The sequence below is a fragment of the Rhopalosiphum padi genome, chromosome 3 (genome assembly GCF_020882245.1).
Source record: "Rhopalosiphum padi isolate XX-2018 chromosome 3, ASM2088224v1, whole genome shotgun sequence".
In the NCBI taxonomy this organism is placed as follows: Eukaryota; Metazoa; Arthropoda; class Insecta; order Hemiptera; family Aphididae; genus Rhopalosiphum; species Rhopalosiphum padi.
Genome location: NC_083599.1, coordinates 11,067,950 through 11,088,599, shown reverse-complemented (window position 1 = coordinate 11,088,599; position 20,650 = coordinate 11,067,950). Strand labels below are relative to the sequence as shown.

At 24.3% G+C, this 20,650-nt stretch overlaps 1 protein-coding gene across 1 annotated transcript; it reads left to right on the top strand.

Moving 5' to 3' along the window:
• The first annotated feature begins 1,721 nt into the window (after positions 1-1,721).
• Positions 1,722-6,807, top strand: LOC132927767 (thioredoxin-related transmembrane protein 2 homolog). The gene is made up of 5 exons (XM_060992361.1): positions 1,722-2,080; positions 2,162-2,342; positions 2,692-2,881; positions 5,816-6,011; positions 6,081-6,807. Exons 1-5 carry the CDS (start codon positions 1,928-1,930, stop codon positions 6,195-6,197), a joined length of 837 nt encoding a protein of 278 aa, XP_060848344.1. The 5' UTR covers positions 1,722-1,927; the 3' UTR covers positions 6,198-6,807.
• The last annotated feature ends 13,843 nt before the right edge of the window (positions 6,808-20,650 follow it).

Below are 20,650 nucleotides of genomic sequence, written 5' to 3'. Positions count from 1 at the left end.
ATCAGTTTTATACAATGGGAAGTTTATCCAAATAGATATGTATAAATTGTATAATATATTAATTTATTATTAAAGACCGCATTCGCTATACTTTAGTTTGGAAACATAATATGTGGACAATATTTTTATTATTTGAGAAAAATAAACAAACTTACATCAGGTTAGTCTCTGACTCAAAGAAAATTCAGAAATCTGAGAGATCTAGCCATAATAAATAGATATAGAAAGATATTATTATCTAATAATATAATTTATATCAATATATAATGATAATTAAAAAAAAACATTTGCATTTAAAATCTGGCGCACACATAGTTATAAAATCTTTAGGTATTATACGTACTTATTTTAATGTTAACAATTTATTTTTAATGTCAAGTGGGGAAGGGGTGCTTTGACTATCATTTACTTTCAATTTTCATTTTACTAGAATCACTATGATACATACTAAGGTTTTTCTTAGATATCGCTATATCGGTACACCCACGGGGCCACGGCCCACACGCACAAATTTAATACAGACTTTCCCCTAAAAAAATTAGTCATATAGATATAGCTGTTGTACGCTAAAAACCTCACTGTTCAAAATGTTCAGGAATCAGGATCATAACTAATTATAAGGGTTAGGTATACCACCCAAAACACACGAAACAATTATTTGATTTTAACTAGTAATAATAATAAAACAAATTGGTGCTTCGAGTTACTCCACTCAATACACACACAAATACAAAATACAAATGTACTTCACTTTCAAATAAAATTTATAAATGTATATTTTACACCCTTTTCACATATAATAATAATATACTTATGTATTATGTTTAATATAATAATATTGACATTTTCGGTTTCTTCAATCCATCGCACCTAACTCTAAGTCTCTTCCGAGTCTACCGTGTATCAGTGCAGCCGAGATTCAGTATATACATATACACAGGTATCCATATACTGTATGAATGAGAATTAGTCTAAACTCCCAGATTTAGTGGCGCCAAATTTGGAATTTTTTTGTGAAGCGAAATCTAACATTTTTGTCTATTTGACTTCTAACTTCTATAAAGACATTAATCACATTTTTATAGGTATCTCATGACTCATAGGTCATAGACATATAAATTGTTTATGATATTTATATTCCTATAATACCTATCAAAATATTTGTAATTGTATAAATAGTATAATGAATAATGATTGTATACATCACAACTGTACTGTGTACTTAAATTTATTTATATAAAACGGGCTTGCTATAGTTATTAGTTTATTACTATATTAGTAACTACTAATAGTTATGATTTCATAATTTTATAGTTCGTTATTATTTACTTATTTTTATGTTTTTTCGTAGTTAATTTGCATTTAATAAAACAATTAATAGTATTATATCAAGTTTAAAAAAATAAAATAAACGTAGAGCTATATTACATAAATGTTTACAATTACAATCAAAAACTAATAATCCTTATTAGTTATTACTATTTGCATTTTTTAATTCTAAATTTATTTAAACTATAAATCCTTATGGTTATTTTAATTCTCTGTCAATTAGATCCCGCTTGCGTCAGTCACCGAGATTTATCTGTCGAGAGATATTCTATGTGTTTGTCGATTCAAAATCTTAACATTAAAATCAGGTGATTTCCGTATGTATCTAATCACTTTCTTATGGCATCGCTGTATTATCTATGATGATACGGCAACGAGTTATCAAATATAAAGAATCGATTACAATGTACTATTAAATACTAATACTTATATCTGTCAAACGATTAACAGAAACAAAATTCGTTTCTTTGCTTTTAAATATATTTTTTTCAGGAGTAACTGTATCGATTCTCATTCCTATCGACTATAATAGCTTTATATACATATATTGTATCGAGTGGACTTCGATACAAGCAAAAAAAGCCATTGCATTTTCACAATGGTGATTCAAAAGAAAGAGCTGCTTGTCTTACTAAAACCTTATTATTGGGTTAACATAATACTTACGTGTTCATATGTGTTTTGCAAAAAGACTGATATATTTTGTCAATATTTATTTTCACCGACTGAAAAGATTTGCGAACTAGACGCTGTAAGTAACTTTTTTGTTGAACAATCAATTAAAGATTATGATTTTCAGTTTCGTATTGTTATAAATTCTTGTTACTTACAGAAAGAATTGGAAATATTACTATTCCTAATGATTGTTGTAATGATTCGGACAAGAAAAGCTGGAAGTGTCACAATGTTAGCTTATCTTTCATCCAGTTTCTTGTATACTAAAGGAGCAAATGTATTATTATGGTTCTATGCAGACGTTCGATATGGTTTACTCTTCACTGCTCTTATTATTGGTATGCTGTTTTTATATTTTTCATAAGTGGTTTGTTTGCTATCAAAATTCTTTGTATACATTTTCAAAAAATACGGGAAAACTAATAAAAAAAAAATCTAGATTGGTCCATGTAATTTCTCGAAAAAACATTAATATTTTTTATACTCATTCTTATACAGGTACCTAAGTTTTCTCTAAATTTTACATTTATGTTTTTTCAACCTATATTTTTTGTGATCATAATACTTATTAAACAGATTTAATAAATTCATTGTATTATTGATATCTTATGACTACCGTGCATTAAAATATTGGCTTCCATTTAAACATATTATTAATTTTGTTTTAAATTGGTATTTAATTTATAGCTGTAAGTTTGTGTCTACCAGAGCCAACATATTCTGGCCCAGAAAATGTATTGTACTTCAGATCATTGGCCACTTTGGAAGAAGCCCTTAAAGAAGATAAACAGCATAATGTATGGATTATTTGTTTTTATACTGTTTGGAATCCTACGTGTGCTACTTTTGCTCCAATATTTTCAAAATTATCTGTTGAGTATGTATTAATTATTAACAAAATTAATAAATAGTATAATAATAAATTATATATAGCATATGATATATATACAGTCTATAAAGCTCTTATGGTTATACAATGGATATCATCACAAGTATATCTAGGAATGAACCATGCCTCGCCTAAACAAATAACATCATACTTAAAATCTACAGAGTCAAATAATATAGTTAACTCATTAAAATTTGCCCTTATACTTCAAATATTTAAAGAAAAAAAAGCTAGATTAATATTATTTAGAGAAGAATTAATTATTACATTATTTAAAGAATCAATATCTAACATACTTACTACTTATGTTATTAGTTAAATTTTCAAAATTATGTAAAATTATTTAAAGTTACTTGGTAAACACTAAAATTAAAATAATTATTTGTAGATAAGGATAATTAAAATTCCATAGTTGATCAAATGATATTTCAGTATCTATAGACATTAATTAAGATAAATTACTGATTCATACACCATGAATTCCTTCTGTTTTTTTAAAAGTTACTCTGCTACCATTGGTCTAAACACAATCATACTTGTATTTTTTCGATATTTGTTTTGCAAGCCAATAGCTTAACATTACCTTTTTTTAAAAAACTGAATAATTAAAATATTTATTTCTACTCTTTGGACATACTAATAGTAGGTTTGATTAAGATATTAATACAAATAAAAAAACATTTAGTAGTAAAAACTTAAATTTTAATAATTACTGATCGATGAATAACCATTTAATTTTTCTCTACTTGTGATTACTCAGGTAACAATGGTTATAATTGTTTTTGTCGCTAGGTTGAGTATTTATTTTATTATTCTTATTTTTTTGACTAAAGTAAATTTTATTGTAATTATATTAACATCCCTCACATTTACCAGAAACATTTTATAATTTTATAATTTAAAGTGTTAAATATGTTACTTTAAACACATCAATAAAAGTTCATTACATAGGTACAATATTAAAGTGAATTAAAAATATAAAAATAAAAACCATAGAATACTATTTATTTTTGATAAAATTATTCTTAAGCTTATAATGAACATAATAATTATTTACAATAGTACAAAATAAATACAAATTTCCCTTTTAAAGCTAAAAAAAATATAAATTATGGTATTTTTTAAATATAGAAATGGGTTTGTTATCAAACAATTTACTTTTAGAAAATAAAAAAATGTATTAATTACGAATTTCTATCTTCTGGAGCTTAGTAATAAACAATAAACCATAGATATGTACATTGTATACTATACACATAGTATACACCTTATACTAATAGACTGGCCTTTTGTACACGAAGAATGGTCTTAAATATAGGGCGCTTTTCGGTGACTGAGTGACTGTAAAAGTATCGTATACCATAAAATATATTATGTTATTATAATATTATGCCACAAGAAATAAAAAAGAAATAATAATAGTACCATATTATTGTACGATTGTACATTATACTTAACATACAATGACAACATTGATGTTATTATACTGTACATAGTACATCACTGCCGTATGTCTGACCGGTTACTACCACAGCTATGCTATAGGCAAGGCCAGTCTATTAGTATAAGGTCTATGACTATACAGCAGCTATCTTATATCCCAGTATCTTCTAATTATTTTTAAAATTAAGTACTTGGTGTTTTAATTTTTTCTAAGTCTTGTTCTAGTTATGAACTTACTGTGTACAGAATGTTATGATCATACTACCATTTGTACTATTTACAGTATTGTCAATACAGTCTAACTGTAACCATAATTTATTTACATACTTTAGTACATTAAATAATATATATGTTACAGTAAATGATGTTAAACATTAAAATAACGTTATTTTCAAGTAAATAACAATAATTACCTAACAAACTAGTGATTATCGTGGTTTATTATTTTTTGGGTTTGATTATTGATAATTTCTACATACGATGGAAAATGTTGTTATATAATGTTATCTTAATGGTATTAGATACCTACTAGACAGTATTACAGCCGCAGTAGATAGAACTTCGGACTTAGATATTCTGTAATATATAAATAAAGCATAAATAAGCTTAGTGGGGCTTACTAGTGTAGGACTTTATTGTAAATATAATAACTATTATAGATAATATTTTTGTCAATTTTTCACGGTACGCATCGGATAGACATTGCTATTATATCGTCATATTATTTTTGTATGTTAAAATATTTGTAAAACATTGTGTTAATTTTCTTTATTAATAAAATTCAATATGGATGAACTTGAAATGGAAAACAAATTTAACAACATTATATCTGATATAATTAAAAAAAAACGTAGTGATAATAACTCCTTTCTAACCATTGATGAGTACAATATTCGTATTGAATACAACCAATAAATGCACCTGTCGAGTGGTTGGGAAATTATGCAATTCTAAATGTCATAGTTCATTATCATGTGAAAATAAATAATAATAATATAACAGTTTAAATACAAATAACATGATTAATTAATATTGTTTGAAATTAACGTAAATCCTTAGTAATTAACGTTATAAACCTTGTAAAATATTCAATAATATCTAATAACGTTAATTGCTAGTTAATAACGTTAATATAAATTTAACATCTTTTACTGTAACATATATATAAGACATAATCATTGAAATAGTATTCAATCCCATGGTTTTCTCTTGTATTATTTCATGCATACCATTGTAATGACTAATGAGTTAGGGATTTTGAATATCATTTTAATTTGTTATTTTTAAGTAAAATACATTTAAAGTATTTGATAAAAATTGTATTTATATTTTTTACATTTCATTTTTTTATTTTTTATACATATTATATTATATACTATTCTGTTCCTTTCTTGAGTTTTAGATTTAATGCATGATGTTTAATCTAAATATAGTAAATAATTTACATTATTTAGTGATTTAAATTATAAACTATTTCAGGTATGATACCAAGTATCTTAAATTTGGTAAAATAGATATTAGTCGATATCCTGATGCTGCTGCTAAATATAATATTAGTGATTCATCTTTAAGTCGACAACTGCCAACTGTGATAATGTTTAAAAATGGAGTAGAAGAAATTAGAAGACCAACATATGATAGTAAAGGAAAAATATATAAATTTTTTTTTACAGAAGTATGTATATTAAAAATAACTATAAATAGATATTGTACAAGAAAATAAATACATTTTTTTATATTCCAGCCTAATTTCAAAGCAGTTTTTGATTTGAACAATGTGTATGGCACTTGCGTGTCAAATAATAAGAAAAGTAATGTAGAAGAAAAATTGAAAACTAACAAGAAAGAAAAGAAAACATAAGTAATTTTGAATAACAACAAAATGTTTTAAAATTATATTGACGTGTGTTTGTGTTTTGATTTTATTATCAGTATATTATTGTCATTAATATTGAGTTAAACTATGTGAATGCTCTGTTCTTGAAATGCACTTGTTCTTTGTGCAATTGATGATGTACTGAAAACAGTGTTGAAACTTTTGAATGTAGTTGAGATCATGGGATTATGAGGAATTAGCAATTTTTTTTTTCTGTTACCTAAATAAATACAGTTTTAAGCTTGTCACTTTTTCAGTTAGTTATCATAGATTTATATTAATTTATAGTTAGAATTCAATATATTTAATAAATAGTTTACTATTTATTCTATACTTTATACTATTATAACCACTTGAGAAATATTGTATAGGTAAATCATGAAAATTTTATTTAAACTTTTGCTTGTATTAAACCTATTTAATAACATTTTAAGCAATTTAAGTAATGTACAACATATGCATTTTTTTAAGAATATGTAATAAATAACAAAATTTGATACAATTAAATAAGATTGCAAATTTTACATAAATAATCTATTTTATAACTTATACTATCTATAAAAATTAAAAAATATATTAACTGACTTTATAACAATTACAGTAAAACCTCTTTATAACGGACCCTCTGTTAGACGGAATCCTCCTTATAACGGAAAATGTCAATAGTCCCGGTTCAAATAATATATAAAATTGAACTCTTTAAGACGGAACCTCTACAAAACGGAAACGGAAAATTTTCGTAATCCAATTAGTAAAAATACCCTCTGTTAAACGGAAAATAGAATTATTTAAAGATAAATTACATACACTTACATAAGTATAAACTATATGTATGTATATAATATATATGTTTGGTAATTAGATAATCTAAACTTTATCTGTCATTATCTGAAATATCATTCACGATTGTCATACTATTGTTTATTATTAAAGATTAGATATGTACGTATGTACATACCTTTAATGTATGAACTGCCCAGTCGTCTTTTTTCTGTTGAATTGTTCATATCGTTTAGTAAACGTGCAGTCCTCACCGTCTGTTTTATCGTTGTGATTTGGTTTGTTTTCGTACTGTTTTTAGTTTTTACTCGCTAATATGCTAATATAAATTTATTTATGTAGTTCTTTGCATTCAATTTGTAATAATAAATAAAATAGGTAGGTACTTAAATACTAAATAAATTAAAAAGCACTAATTGTATATTGCAATAGAAATTAAGTTACAAAAATATTTAAAATATTATGGTAGGTATGTATTTAGATTATTAAATAATACACAATAAATACAAGATAACATATAAAAAAGTTTGGTTAACCATTTTTTATTCTTAAATGCTATTGGTAAGTGCAGGTTTTTTTAAAGACTAGTAAGAGGACTTCAAGTCAACTAATTTATTATATTTTTAACTAGCTGACTTAAAAATTCCGAATACTAAGCTCTGAGATATATGATGAATGATGATCAATGGTCAGTTTCCATAACAAATCCATGGCATAGTATTTACATGGCATAATTATTATCGTCCATGCCCAATGAAAATGCTAGGCCTTGAATTGATTAGATAGTAGATACACATCCAAAATTTGAAGACAAGTAAACTGGAGCTTTATAATATTTATAATAATATAACATTAAGACTAAAGGATTTGATATTATTCATGTTTTTTACCAAAATTTACCAATCTTATTCCAATAAATATATCTAGACACCTAGTTGTTACACAGTACACACTACCATAGTACCTAAATATTGTATACACCTTATAAAAAGATTTATCTTGAAGTTTATATGAAAATAACTTTTTTACTTTTGAATTTAAAATCATTAAGACTTTTTTTGATTATTGTCATACTTATTTTAGGGCTCGGAAGTTGATGACCATAAAAATATTATGTTTATAGTATGCATACTTCTAACCTATAATGAGTAAGTATGTATTCTGATGTATAGTAAACAATATAATGAGTGTTTAGATGATGAAATAATACAATAAATACAATATGACAATATATTTCTTACACGTAAAGTTTGGTTAACCATTTTAATTCTTAAATGCTATTGGTAAGTGCAGGTTTTTTTAAAGACTAGTAAGAGGACTTCAAGTCAACTAGTTCATTATATTTTTAACTAACTGACTTAAAGATTCCGAATACTAAGCTCTAAGATATATGATGATCAATGGTCAGTTTCCGTAACAAATCCTTGGCATAGTATTTACATGGCATATTTATTATTGTCCATGTCCAATGTAAATGCTAGGCTTTGAATTGATTAGATAACTTTAAATTATTTATCAGAAATTTTATTAAATAATAGGTTATTTAATTTAAATTGATAAAAAATTATAGTTGACAATTGTATAAAAAAAAAGAATCCAAAATAATTAATATATGTATAATGCATTATAAATATGAATTATTGATCTGCGAGAACACTTTCCGATTTTTTGTTTATTGCCATACTAATGATTAAATGACTAATCAGTAGGGCCTGGAAGTTCATACACTAAAAACTATCAAAATATGCACTTAAAATCATTAAAATGTGGGAAAAAATATAAACAATTTTAATATGATATAATATGCTATATTTACATCAAAAAATAAAATTTACAATTAAGGATTTTTTATATTTTGATAGGTTTTCAAATACAAATGAATAACATTTATCAGCCCGACCAAGCAACGACCTTTAATTTTAATCAACCGTTTATTGGAATCAAAATTGAAAATCCCATACCAGATCTTATGTTACTAATGTTAAAGAAACTTTTTATTAGAATCACCAAGTACCGGATAATTAAATCATTTCTAAGAACATTCTAATCATTTTAATGGTATTACAAACTTTCACTAAAAAGAAACAAAAGTTGTTTTGAAAAAGTTAGAAGGAGGTATTCAAAAATATGTTGAAAATGATGCTTTCAAAAGTTATATATGTATATAGTTATACAAATGCTATATATAGGTACAATGTAGGTACATAATAATGATTATTCATTTAATTTTAAATAATTAAAAATCATGTATATATTATATTAACTGAATATGGATTTTAATTTCAGGCTAATATGAGAAAATTACATTAGTAGATTCTCAAGTACAATCAAACATAGATAGTTTTTTTACTTTATTTTAATTTAATTTTAAACATACCTACTTACATATAAATATTAACTCATCAATAAAAAAAAAAAGGTTTTATGGAATCAACTGGTTAATAGAATCAAAATGATCTGAACCAATGTGATCACATTAAGAGGAACTCACTGTGTTTTTAAAAAACCGCTAAATATGTAAAATATGTACCTACATTAAAATTTCATTTTTGAACTCGTTAGATTGTGATTCAAATTTTTATCTCATCCAGCAACTTTTTGATGCACTCAGTAAAAACATGCTAATGCATGAATTTGCAGGCCCTACTAGGCTTACTAATCAGTAATCACTTATCTAGTAGGACTAGTACACACCACACACATTCACACAACTTGCACACATGCACTAAGAATAGTCTATATCAAATCCTATAAAGTACAGTGAAAATGTGAAATTAATGTTAACATAATTACGTAATAATGTAATATACATAGTTGATAATATGCAAATATGTGATCGTTATTTTTAATATAAACAAATAATTTATAAAATGTATTTATAAATATTTATTTACTGCTGCAAAGTTATAGGTAGGTACTAACAGATGACTCTATTATTGATATTAATTTAACATGTTGATATTCCATGTTTTTAAATAATTGGATATAGGTCGTAGGTACTTACCTAAAAATTACTAATTAAACTAACAAAGTAACAACTAAGCAATAAGTTTTATTAAAATAATATTACCAAAGTTAATCATGCAACACTTCTTGTAACATAGGCATATTGTAAATTTGTAACATTTGGCATAATATGTGTTATAATTATTATAATTACCATTTACAACCATTATAGTTCAGAAATATTTCTCGAAAAATAAATTTAAAAAAATGTTCATTGTAAACGTAAATAGTTTCAAATTGGCTTACATGAAAATGTTGTAGAGTATCTCATCCGAATTGAAAACAATATTTTTTTCAACCTGTCAATTGGTCTACAACTCTAATTATTTCATACTTGTTGATTGCTCACTTTTTATTATAGGTTCTTAAAAGTTTTGACTTTTACATAATTTTTTTAATTTTTATTGTTTAAGTGTTTTGAGCCCTGCAATTCTCTTTCTCTATCATACTTTCTATAATTATATTAAATTATATTATGCACCTCTTCTGGGTGTAGGGTGTTTCAGGATTAGGGCAAGTCTAAAAATGTTCTCTTGTCTTATTCTAATCGCAGCCACGTATGATTTTCTTTAACAGTACTAAATAGGTACCTCTTTGTTTTATTTCCCCATTATTTAACTTATTCTTTCTGTAGGCAGTACTCAATTTTAGTCTTTACTTTTTATTATTATTTCTAACCCATGTTTAATATTCATATTCAGTTATATGTGTTATGCCATGGCCATGCACATGTTATGTTTTAATGAGTTTCAATTTAATAATAATATATAGCTTCATAAAATCGTGGGAACGTTTTATCGTTACATAAAAACTTTACATTCAATTATGGTATGTATTAATTAAATGTGATTTTTAAAGATATTTTTATCTGAAATAGTAGACATTAGACATAATTAGGTGATTATAGATTTATACACACAACAAAAGATATTTTTAAAATTAAATACACTGAAAAACTAATTATTTTCTATTTTATCTTAATCTCTATTAAATTGATGTGATAATATCATTGCAATGAAAAGTTAATTATTTTAGAATTGAAAAGCACTAAAATAAAAAACTGTCCACAACTTATGATATATCATTTACTTAAATTTATTTCAACTATAATTAAACATTAGTTAAATTAAATATAAAGTACCTATACACATATTACAATGATGTGCATAATTATTAATTGTTTACACATTTTTTTATTTTAAAATAAACTAAATGTTTTAGATTTTATATATTATTTTTATTAATACAAAGAAAATGGCAGCACATCACATTAATCAAACAGTTGAAGATGAAAAAAAGTTTATTTTAAAAATAATGATAAATACTACCTACACAGTATACATATTATATGTCTAAATATTATTTATATTGCATTTAATTACAAATTTTAGATGGCTAAATTTTTACGTAAAATCAAAATAATTAATAAATACAATTACAATAATACACGTCATATATATCTAAATTTTAATCGTAATTAAAATCAAAATTAATAATACACATAAGTCAATACTACAAAAATTAATTAACTAGTTACAATAATAATATAGTTGTTATAAATCGATTTTCCGAAATTTATAACAAATTTTTTTCAAGTATTTTACTATATTTAAATGTTTTTCCTTGTACTAATTCCACGCTTCATATAAGTAAATTGTATTCGTTTTTTTTCGTCTGTACGTCTAGGTTCACCTGTATTAGCTGTATTAATATAAAATATTTTTTATGTACCTATACAGCGTCTTCATACATTATTCAAAGAGATTGGAAAATATATAATTTGTTTACAACTTATTAAATTTATTTTTATCAATAATTTTATTTACGATTATTTATTTTGGTGATGAATGATGATTATTAGGGCTGGGATTAATATGTAATAAAAACCAAAAATATGTACAAATATATGTAGTTAAAATGGCCAAAATATGTAGTATAAAATAGAAAATATGTAATAAGAAAATTTTTAAATTATGTTGATGTATAAAATTAAAATTAAATTCTAAATAATTTTTGAATAATATCCAATTAATTGTTTTTAGTTTCTAATAAATTTAATTTAAAAAATATAAAATATTAAGGTTTTTTTTTACCACAACCATGCGAACTTAAGTACTGACACTGTTGAAAACTCGTAAATATATTTTGTCTAATAATTGTTTAATATAAAGTATAATCTAAGATCATTAATGTATGGTTATCGAGCAGAAACAAATAAGATAAACTATAATCAAGTTATTAATATTTAACTAATACTTATTTCCCATATGCATACACTTACAATTTTTACGAGTACTATTATCAAAGTATAAATGTATAATACTAAATACTACTAAACTATCAAAATTGTCAAAATTTACGAAATATGTAAAAAAAGTAGAAATTTTACAAATAATGTTAAAAAATGTATTTATAACGAAATATGTAAAAACTTGTAAAATAAAATATGTTTTATCTTATTGCAAAACCCGTGAAATGAATTTATCATTTGCAATACTTAATTTATCATGTTTTAGTAAAAATATGTATTTACATACAAATCCCAGTCCTAATGATTATTATAATAATATAATAATAAGATGCACTATTTAATTATTATTTAAAAAAATTATATTCATAAGATAAAGTATGTTATGTCAACGCATAGTCGACCGGACATATTTTTGGCTTTGCGCTGATAATACTAGCGTAGCTCAGTGTTAATGGAACTTTAAATTCCTAAGATCTACACTAAAACTAAAAATAAAAACGTTCATTTTTAATATTTGACAGTGATTAAATTGAAAATCGTATTTTAATATATTCTACTGAAGGAAACATGAAATTTATGGAACAATTTTATCATTGGTTTGCAGATGGAACTTTTAAAAGTTCCCCAGTCTTATTTTTTTAAGTAATGTGTAAAGTGAAAAAAATGCAAATACTAAAACCAAGCGTAATACCATTAATAGTATTCTTTAACTGGAAGACGTGAAAGAAAAAAAAGTAATGAAATTCGTTTAAATCAAAATGCATTTAAATTAAGTTATGTTTAATTTAGTTAATGCGCTTTATCGCATAATATACTATATAGTTGACGTTACTTCCTATATAATTTGGGCAACTTAACATTTTAATGCAAACATTGTTATTTGTTACACTTTGAGTGTGAAAAAACGACTAGAGGACATTTTAGTTTATGTTGTGAAAATATGTACGTCAATATAGTAGAGCGATGACATTTATCTCTTTTCGTCCTCAAATAATATTAACATCTGGGCATGAGCTTTATTGTTTTAAAAAACACAGTGATTTATATCATCATATTGATGCTCCTTTTATTCTATAGTTCTGGCCAAAACCCATCGTATGGTCAATCTTTATCTTTTATTTTTATTTATATAAATAAAAATTATTCAACTATCTTATTTTTTTCACTGTAACACGGCATACACAGATAATTCAGCTGGTAATTCAATAAAAATCAGAACAATTTGATAATAACTAATTAATTATAAGCCTATAAGTCATATAATGATGTTTTAAACAATAAAGCAATATTTATTATATATTTCCAAGGAGTACTTGTCCTACCTACTGTATTGAACACAAAAAATATACATCGAGATTATTATTTTAAGATGAAAAAATAAAGAAAATATTTTACCTATTGTCTGTATAATACAATAGATGACTATAAAAATTATTTGAATACAATAAAACATTAAATAAGTAATTACTACCGTGATATATAAATACTTTTAAAACAATTATACAATTGAAATGTTTTTAACTGTATAGCAGAGAAGTTCCCAAGTGGGGGATTTCGTGTTCAGACCTCTCCCAATTGAAATTTAAACGTTTACATTTTTTTACGCGATTAAATTTAATCTAATGAAATTTAAAATAAATTAATATTAATATTATAAACGTATTTTGAAATCTAAATCATTTGTTATTTGTTATCGTATTTATCATATTTATCGTATTAAACATAATTAATATTATCCATTTTGTCTGTTGTAGCCGTTAACCCGAGAACTGTTTAACTTTTAAGATAACCACGGACTACAAGTTGTAGTTCGTGATAATAACTATCGTTATTTTTATAAACTTTAACTATATAACGAATAAAAATTGATTTCATATTATAATATCTATATTATATTATATAGTAAGCCCATATGTTTGTATACTGTGTATTTAACTGTTATAACTTATTATTTATGTTATATTTTATAATAATCTGTTGGTTATAAATTTAACTATGATCATGGGTGCCCATAAGTAAAACTTTAAGAAGAGCCAATTTTTTTTTCAAATTATGAGTTATATATTCTCATAAAGGTAACACTTATTAAATTTTAAGTTTATATTATTTTTCCAGAACGGGGGCAAGTACACAGTCTTGCCCTCCCCAACGATAGCACATTAATATGATTATATTTAGAGAACAAATTAAGTAAAAATTTTAGATCCGCCCCTTAAACGATTTCTAATTATGCCAATGCTATATAGTTCTTTGCATTCCATTTGTAATGATAAATAAAATAGGTAGGTATACTTAAATACTTAATAAATTAAAATGCACTAATTGTATATTGCAATAGAAATTAAGTTATAAAAATATTAAAAATATTATGGTAGGTTTACTTCTATAATAAGTAGGTATGTATTCAGACACATTATAGTAAATAGTATAATGTGTATTTAGATTATTAAATAATACACAATAAATACAAGATAACATATAAAATAGTTTGGTTAAACATTTTTATTCTTAAATGCTATTGGTAAGTGCAGGATTTTTAAAGACTAGTAAGAGGACTTCAAGTCAACTAGTTCATTATATTTTTAACTAGTTGACTTAAAAATTCCGAATACTAAGCTTTGAGATATGCGATGATCAATGGTCATTTTCCATAACAAATCCATGGCATAGTATTTACATGGCATATTTATTATCGTCCATGCCCAATGTAAATACTAGGGTTTGAATTGATTAGATACATCTAAAATGTGTAGACAAGTAAACTGGAACTTTATAATATTTATAATAATATAACATTAAGGCTAAAGAATTTGATCTTATTCGTGTTTGCTACCAAAATCTACCAATCTTATTCCAATAAATATATCTAGACACCTAGTTGTTACACAGTTCACAGTACACACTATCATAGTACCTAATTATTGTATACACCTTCTAAAAAGATTTATCTTGAAGTTTATATGAAAATAACATTTTTACTTTTGAATTTAAAATCATTAAGACTTTTTTTGATTATTGTCATACTTATTTTAGGGCTCGGAAGTTGATGATCTTAAAAAATTTTAAAATTACATAAAAAAATATGTAATTATGACATAAAAATGATCTAAAAAATTGACAAATATTTGTTTTAAATTAATAAAAATAATTTTTTTAACAATTGTTCTCTATTTTACTATAAAATTCTATGTAAATTTATTAAAGCTTACAAATTACTCAAAATATGACAAAAAAATAATAAAAACGTCCTTAAAAATTAAATGAAAAAATTACAAATAGGTATAGTAGACGTAGACGAGCACTAACCGACGTTTTAATTTTCGGCATTTCGAAAATATTACGAAAAAATAATAAAATTTAGTACAATAATATTCACTACAACACGACAAAGACGACTGTAATCGGTGAGATAAAATTGGATAGGTGCTAATCTTAGTACGTGGTAAAAGTTTTAAGTATGTTATCGGCATAATATCGACAAGAAACAATAAGAAGTGAACTAATGTGAAATCAGTAAAAATGACTAAAAATGTGGTAAAATGACCTAAAAATGTCAAAAATTGACTTAAAAAGTAATGAACACCAAAAAATGCAAAATAAAAATTATGTGTTCAGATATATATGCTAACGAAACACATTTGTGGCCAGGAGAGCATCGTCTAAAAAGTTCCAAAAAAAAAAAATAATCCAAAATGCATCAACTTCCGAGCCCTACTTAATAACTAGTGCCTAATTATCACGTGGCTCTCAAACTTTGTTTTCATCGGACACATTATTATTAGTTATTATACCTATGTCACAGCACACTTAGTGTTTTTTCCACTTAAATTTTGAATTGTCATAGATTTATTAGCAAATGCATATCAACTTTTCATTTAAAAATATTATTAAATGAATAATAACTAATAATTATACTGTATAATATTAAATTATTTTAACCAATTTATAAAAAATACTTACTTAATTTTGGTCAATATCATTAGGTGCTAATTCAGATGATCGAGAAATAATTTTATTATTATTGTCATTAAAAGTTGTGTAGACTTTAAAAAAATAACACATATATATGTGATTTGTGTGAGACGCTTTTTTAAAGTATTTGAATGCATTATAGCTACACATGCTAAATATCTTATAAAAAGTTAACTAAAAAGTACTTCGTGGATCTTTAAATACAAAATTGTGAATGATGTCAATTATATCATCATCAATATACACTTTGAGCTTGAACACTATACCTACTATAAAATATGTACCTATTATATTATATTAAGTATTTATTCAGTTAAAAATATGGTTTGAAAATTTTTTAATTTTAGAATATACTAGAAATTTTTATATTTTTACTTTGTTAAAGGGGGGGGGTTAAATCCTCTAATGTTTAGAGATTTAGAGTCTTAACCAAACTATATACATTCACTTAGAAAAACGCCTATATCAAGCTTTTTAAAATAAGTCTATATCAAATCCTCTAAAGTACAGTGCAATTAATGTTTAGCTATATAATTAATGTACATAATATGTATAAATTTGTGATTGTTATTTTTAATATAAACAAATAAATTATAAATATTTATTACTGCAAAGATATTGTTATACTTAAAAAGTTAAAAAAAACTCTATTATTGATATAAAATTATTATTTGATAGACATTTTACATTTAAAAATATGGTATGATACACACGTGTTAACACAAAATCTCATAAAAAACTAAAAATAAAAGTTAAGTTTTAGCGTAAATATATAGATTATTAGCATTATTTCCAATATAAATTTTAAGTTATTTAAAAAAATATTGTATGATATTGTTTATTTTTATATTAATCAGTTGGATACATTTTATATGCTAGGATTATTTTAGTACAATAAAATATTTAAAAAATCATTAATCCCGTGATGCCTAATGCCTATACATTGATAGATGTTTTTAAAATAATTATATAATTTAAAACGTTTTCAATTACCAAGATCAACTGTATAGTTATTTACACTCAATTTGTAATGATAAGTTAAATAGGTAGATACTTATATAATTAATAAATTAAAATTTACCAGAAAACAGAACAGCTTAGAAATAATAAAGTATCTTTGAACTTTGAATCTATACATAATATACATATACCTATAATTTGTACAGTAACATACTATCACAGTGGCGTTAAATTATGACGAATAAATATGCGACGTATTTTGTGCATTATAATAGTAATTAACAAAAATATTGTGTTTATGGTATGTATACTTCTAACTTATAATAAGTAAGTATGTATTCTGATGTATAGTAAACAATATAATGTGTGTTTAGATGATGAAATAATACAATGAATATAATATGACAATATATTTCTTACACGTAAAGTTTGGTTAACCATTTTAAATCTTAAATGCTATTGCTAAAGTTTTTTAAAGACTAGTATCAGGACTTGAAGTCATCTAGTTCGATATATTTTTAACTAGCTGACTTAAAGATTCCGAAGACTAAGCTCTGAGATATACGATGATCAATGGGGTCAGTTTCAATAACAAATTCATAGTATAGTGTTTACGTCCATGTAAAATGTAAATGCTATACCTTGAATTGATTAGACACACTACACACATCTAGAATTTGAAGAAAAGTAAACTGGAGCTTTATGCTTGATATTTATAAGTTAATAACAATTTTAATAAATCAAAAAGTTTTGGTTAAAACTTTCTATTTAATTAAAAATTTAGAATAGGCATTAAGAATTTTAAAATGTTAATAATTTGAACATTTTGAACTCAAATAAATTAATGTTTATATGTTTTAATCATAAATCATAATCAATAGTAATTTACAATATAATAAAATAAGCTACCTAGGTACTTATACAGTTATACCTACAAATGTATAACTCATAGGGCGTAGTATACGCCTTCAGGCTATAAAATATAATAGGTATGTGATTAGATTATTAAAATATAGGTAATACTTACAATACATGCAATATACTTGTACAGTTGTACGAAAAGTTCGGTTAGAAATATAATTTATTGAATATAATACTAAACGCATTTTTTAAAACGGCTAGCATGACTATTTCAAGACATCTAGTGTACTTACATCTTATTTTAAATTAGTTGTCTTAAAGCTTTCGAACACGTTCTGCGCTCCACGATGTTCAGCGATGAGTTATCATAACAAACCCATGGTGTAGAATTTACCTGGCATATTTATTATTGTCCACACCATAGTAAATACTGCACCTTGAGTTGATTAGACAAATAAAAAATGTGTTGACAAGTAAACCGAAGCCTTATAATATACAATATTTTTGGTTATAAACTTATAACTATACAGTTGAATAGATATATAAATAAAGTTTGATTTGAATAGAAACAACTAAATAGCTGTGTTTTATCGTTTACTAGCAAAATTGGTTACCTTTTTTTAAGTATCATAATTATTTTGAAGTGAACCTAAAATTACGAAATAGGAATAAAAACTTTAATTATAGGTATTAACAAGCTGAAATAGATATTTTATATTTTTATTATTGAAATTTTAAACAATTAGTTTTTTTTTAAAATTATTATGAATTGACATACAAAATACTTGTTATAAAAATTGAAAATTTTAATTTTAGTTGAAAGCTTTCACTAGTAATAATTAGATATTTACAGATTGTCTTAAAAAAAAAAAAATCAGCATTCCACTCGAGATTTATTAAATCATACAATTCATGATTTGCTAGGTAACTACGTGGTAAATTTAATTTAATTTTAATATTGTATTTAACTATTTTAAAAACTCAATGAACAAATTGGCTATCTTAAATTTAAAAAATTTAATTGCATAAAATTTATTTTTTAATTTTTAAAAAAAAAAAACATTAATATTTATTAATATTATGTGCGCGAATGCTCTGCTATTTATAAACTGTATAGTTATACACTCATAATATTGATAATAATACAGTATTTATAATAGTTACTTCATAAGTATAATTACTCATTTTATACATTCACACTATTTGTGCTCGCTTTTTTTAGAAAATTGACAATATTTAATGCCGAATGGATGATATCGAATGTTCTTAATTATTATAATACGTTATTAATTTATTTGTTTTTAACAAATACTTATTATAGTTCTTCCTTAAGCTTATGTGACATGGGTAAGGGGTTTTTCAAAGCTAAAGTTAGTAATATTAAAAATATTTTCCACTATAAATTGACAAATTTTAGTCTCATCAACGCCATCGTCTGTTAAAAAAAAAATTGAAAAAATTGAAATTGATCCGAAAAATTTGTCAATATTGCATTGCTATCTAGTTTAGTTTTAGAATTTTGATATTTAAAGAGTTCATTAATTATACTATTTAATTTAATATAAGTTTCTATTTTAATTTCTTCTTCACTTATATAGTTATATATACATCTATTAAATAATTCGCAAATCGTGTCACTCTTTCGCAATCAGGTTTTGATTTCATTAAATAATTTACAAATTGCTTAGATACACTTTTTGGTTTAGAATTGGTGTACTGTAGCACTGAAGGGCGCAGCTTACATTATACTTTTTTGACATAGATAAAAATTCGGACACAGCTTACAAAAAAAAGGTCGCCTTGCGTAGTTTACGTATGTATGTTCAAAGTACTATACACTGTATATTTGTGGAAGATTTCCCTTTAGAGTTCCAATTTAAATGTGTTAACGGTGAGACAATTGTTATTCATTATAGTTTTAGTATTTAAATGTACGGAAAGAACAAACTAAATGTTTTCCTTTCTTTTTAAATTTTAAGAGAAGCCACTGTTTAAACTGATTTACACGCCTTACAATTATTATTATAGCCAACGCACCTATCTACTGACTGTAATCACTATTTATTAGAATTTATACGGATTTCATTGCGGTTCAATGCGGATTCAAATTTGCATTAGTTTAAATTATAAATATTACAGTCCATAATAATTATAATAACTAGCATAATATTATACAGAACCACCAATCTGCTACTTTTGGCAGTCGGAATTCGCTACTTGGATAGTTTTTATATTTATTCGGTCGGCATGCGATTGTCTAAAGACCTATAAATATAAATAATGTGATTTAGCTTACGTTTTTCCTAAGTTTAAACAACATTTGTCGTCTGCTCTCATACTAGATAAAATAAATTTATAAATAAAATATTATAATAATCATGATATAGTAAGTTGTTAAAGTAAATATACATTTTTTAAATAGAAAAAATGATAAAAAAAGCAATATTGAAATTTATGTCCTACCTACTTAGAATTGCATCTCTGGCCTATGTCCTCTTGCTTTGCCTTAAATACGGCTCTGTGAGTGGGTGGGTAATGGTAAACTGATAGTTATGTAGTATTAATTAGTATTTATTACGATAGGTAATTAAATAAAAAAAAAGATGCC

What these genes read in the sequence shown, in the direction of transcription:
- LOC132927767 (XM_060992361.1), top strand. Translation starts at nt 1,928, where the DNA reads ATGGTGATTCAAAAGAAAGAGCTGCTTGTCTTACTAAAACCTTATTAT. An exon ending in CTTCACTGCTCTTATTATTG is followed by an intron (nt 2,343 to 2,691) that starts GTATGCTGTTTT and finishes TTTAATTTATAG; the next exon opens with CTGTAAGTTTGTGTCTACCA. An exon ending in TTTTCAAAATTATCTGTTGA is followed by an intron (nt 2,882 to 5,815) that starts GTATGTATTAAT and finishes AAACTATTTCAG; the next exon opens with GTATGATACCAAGTATCTTA.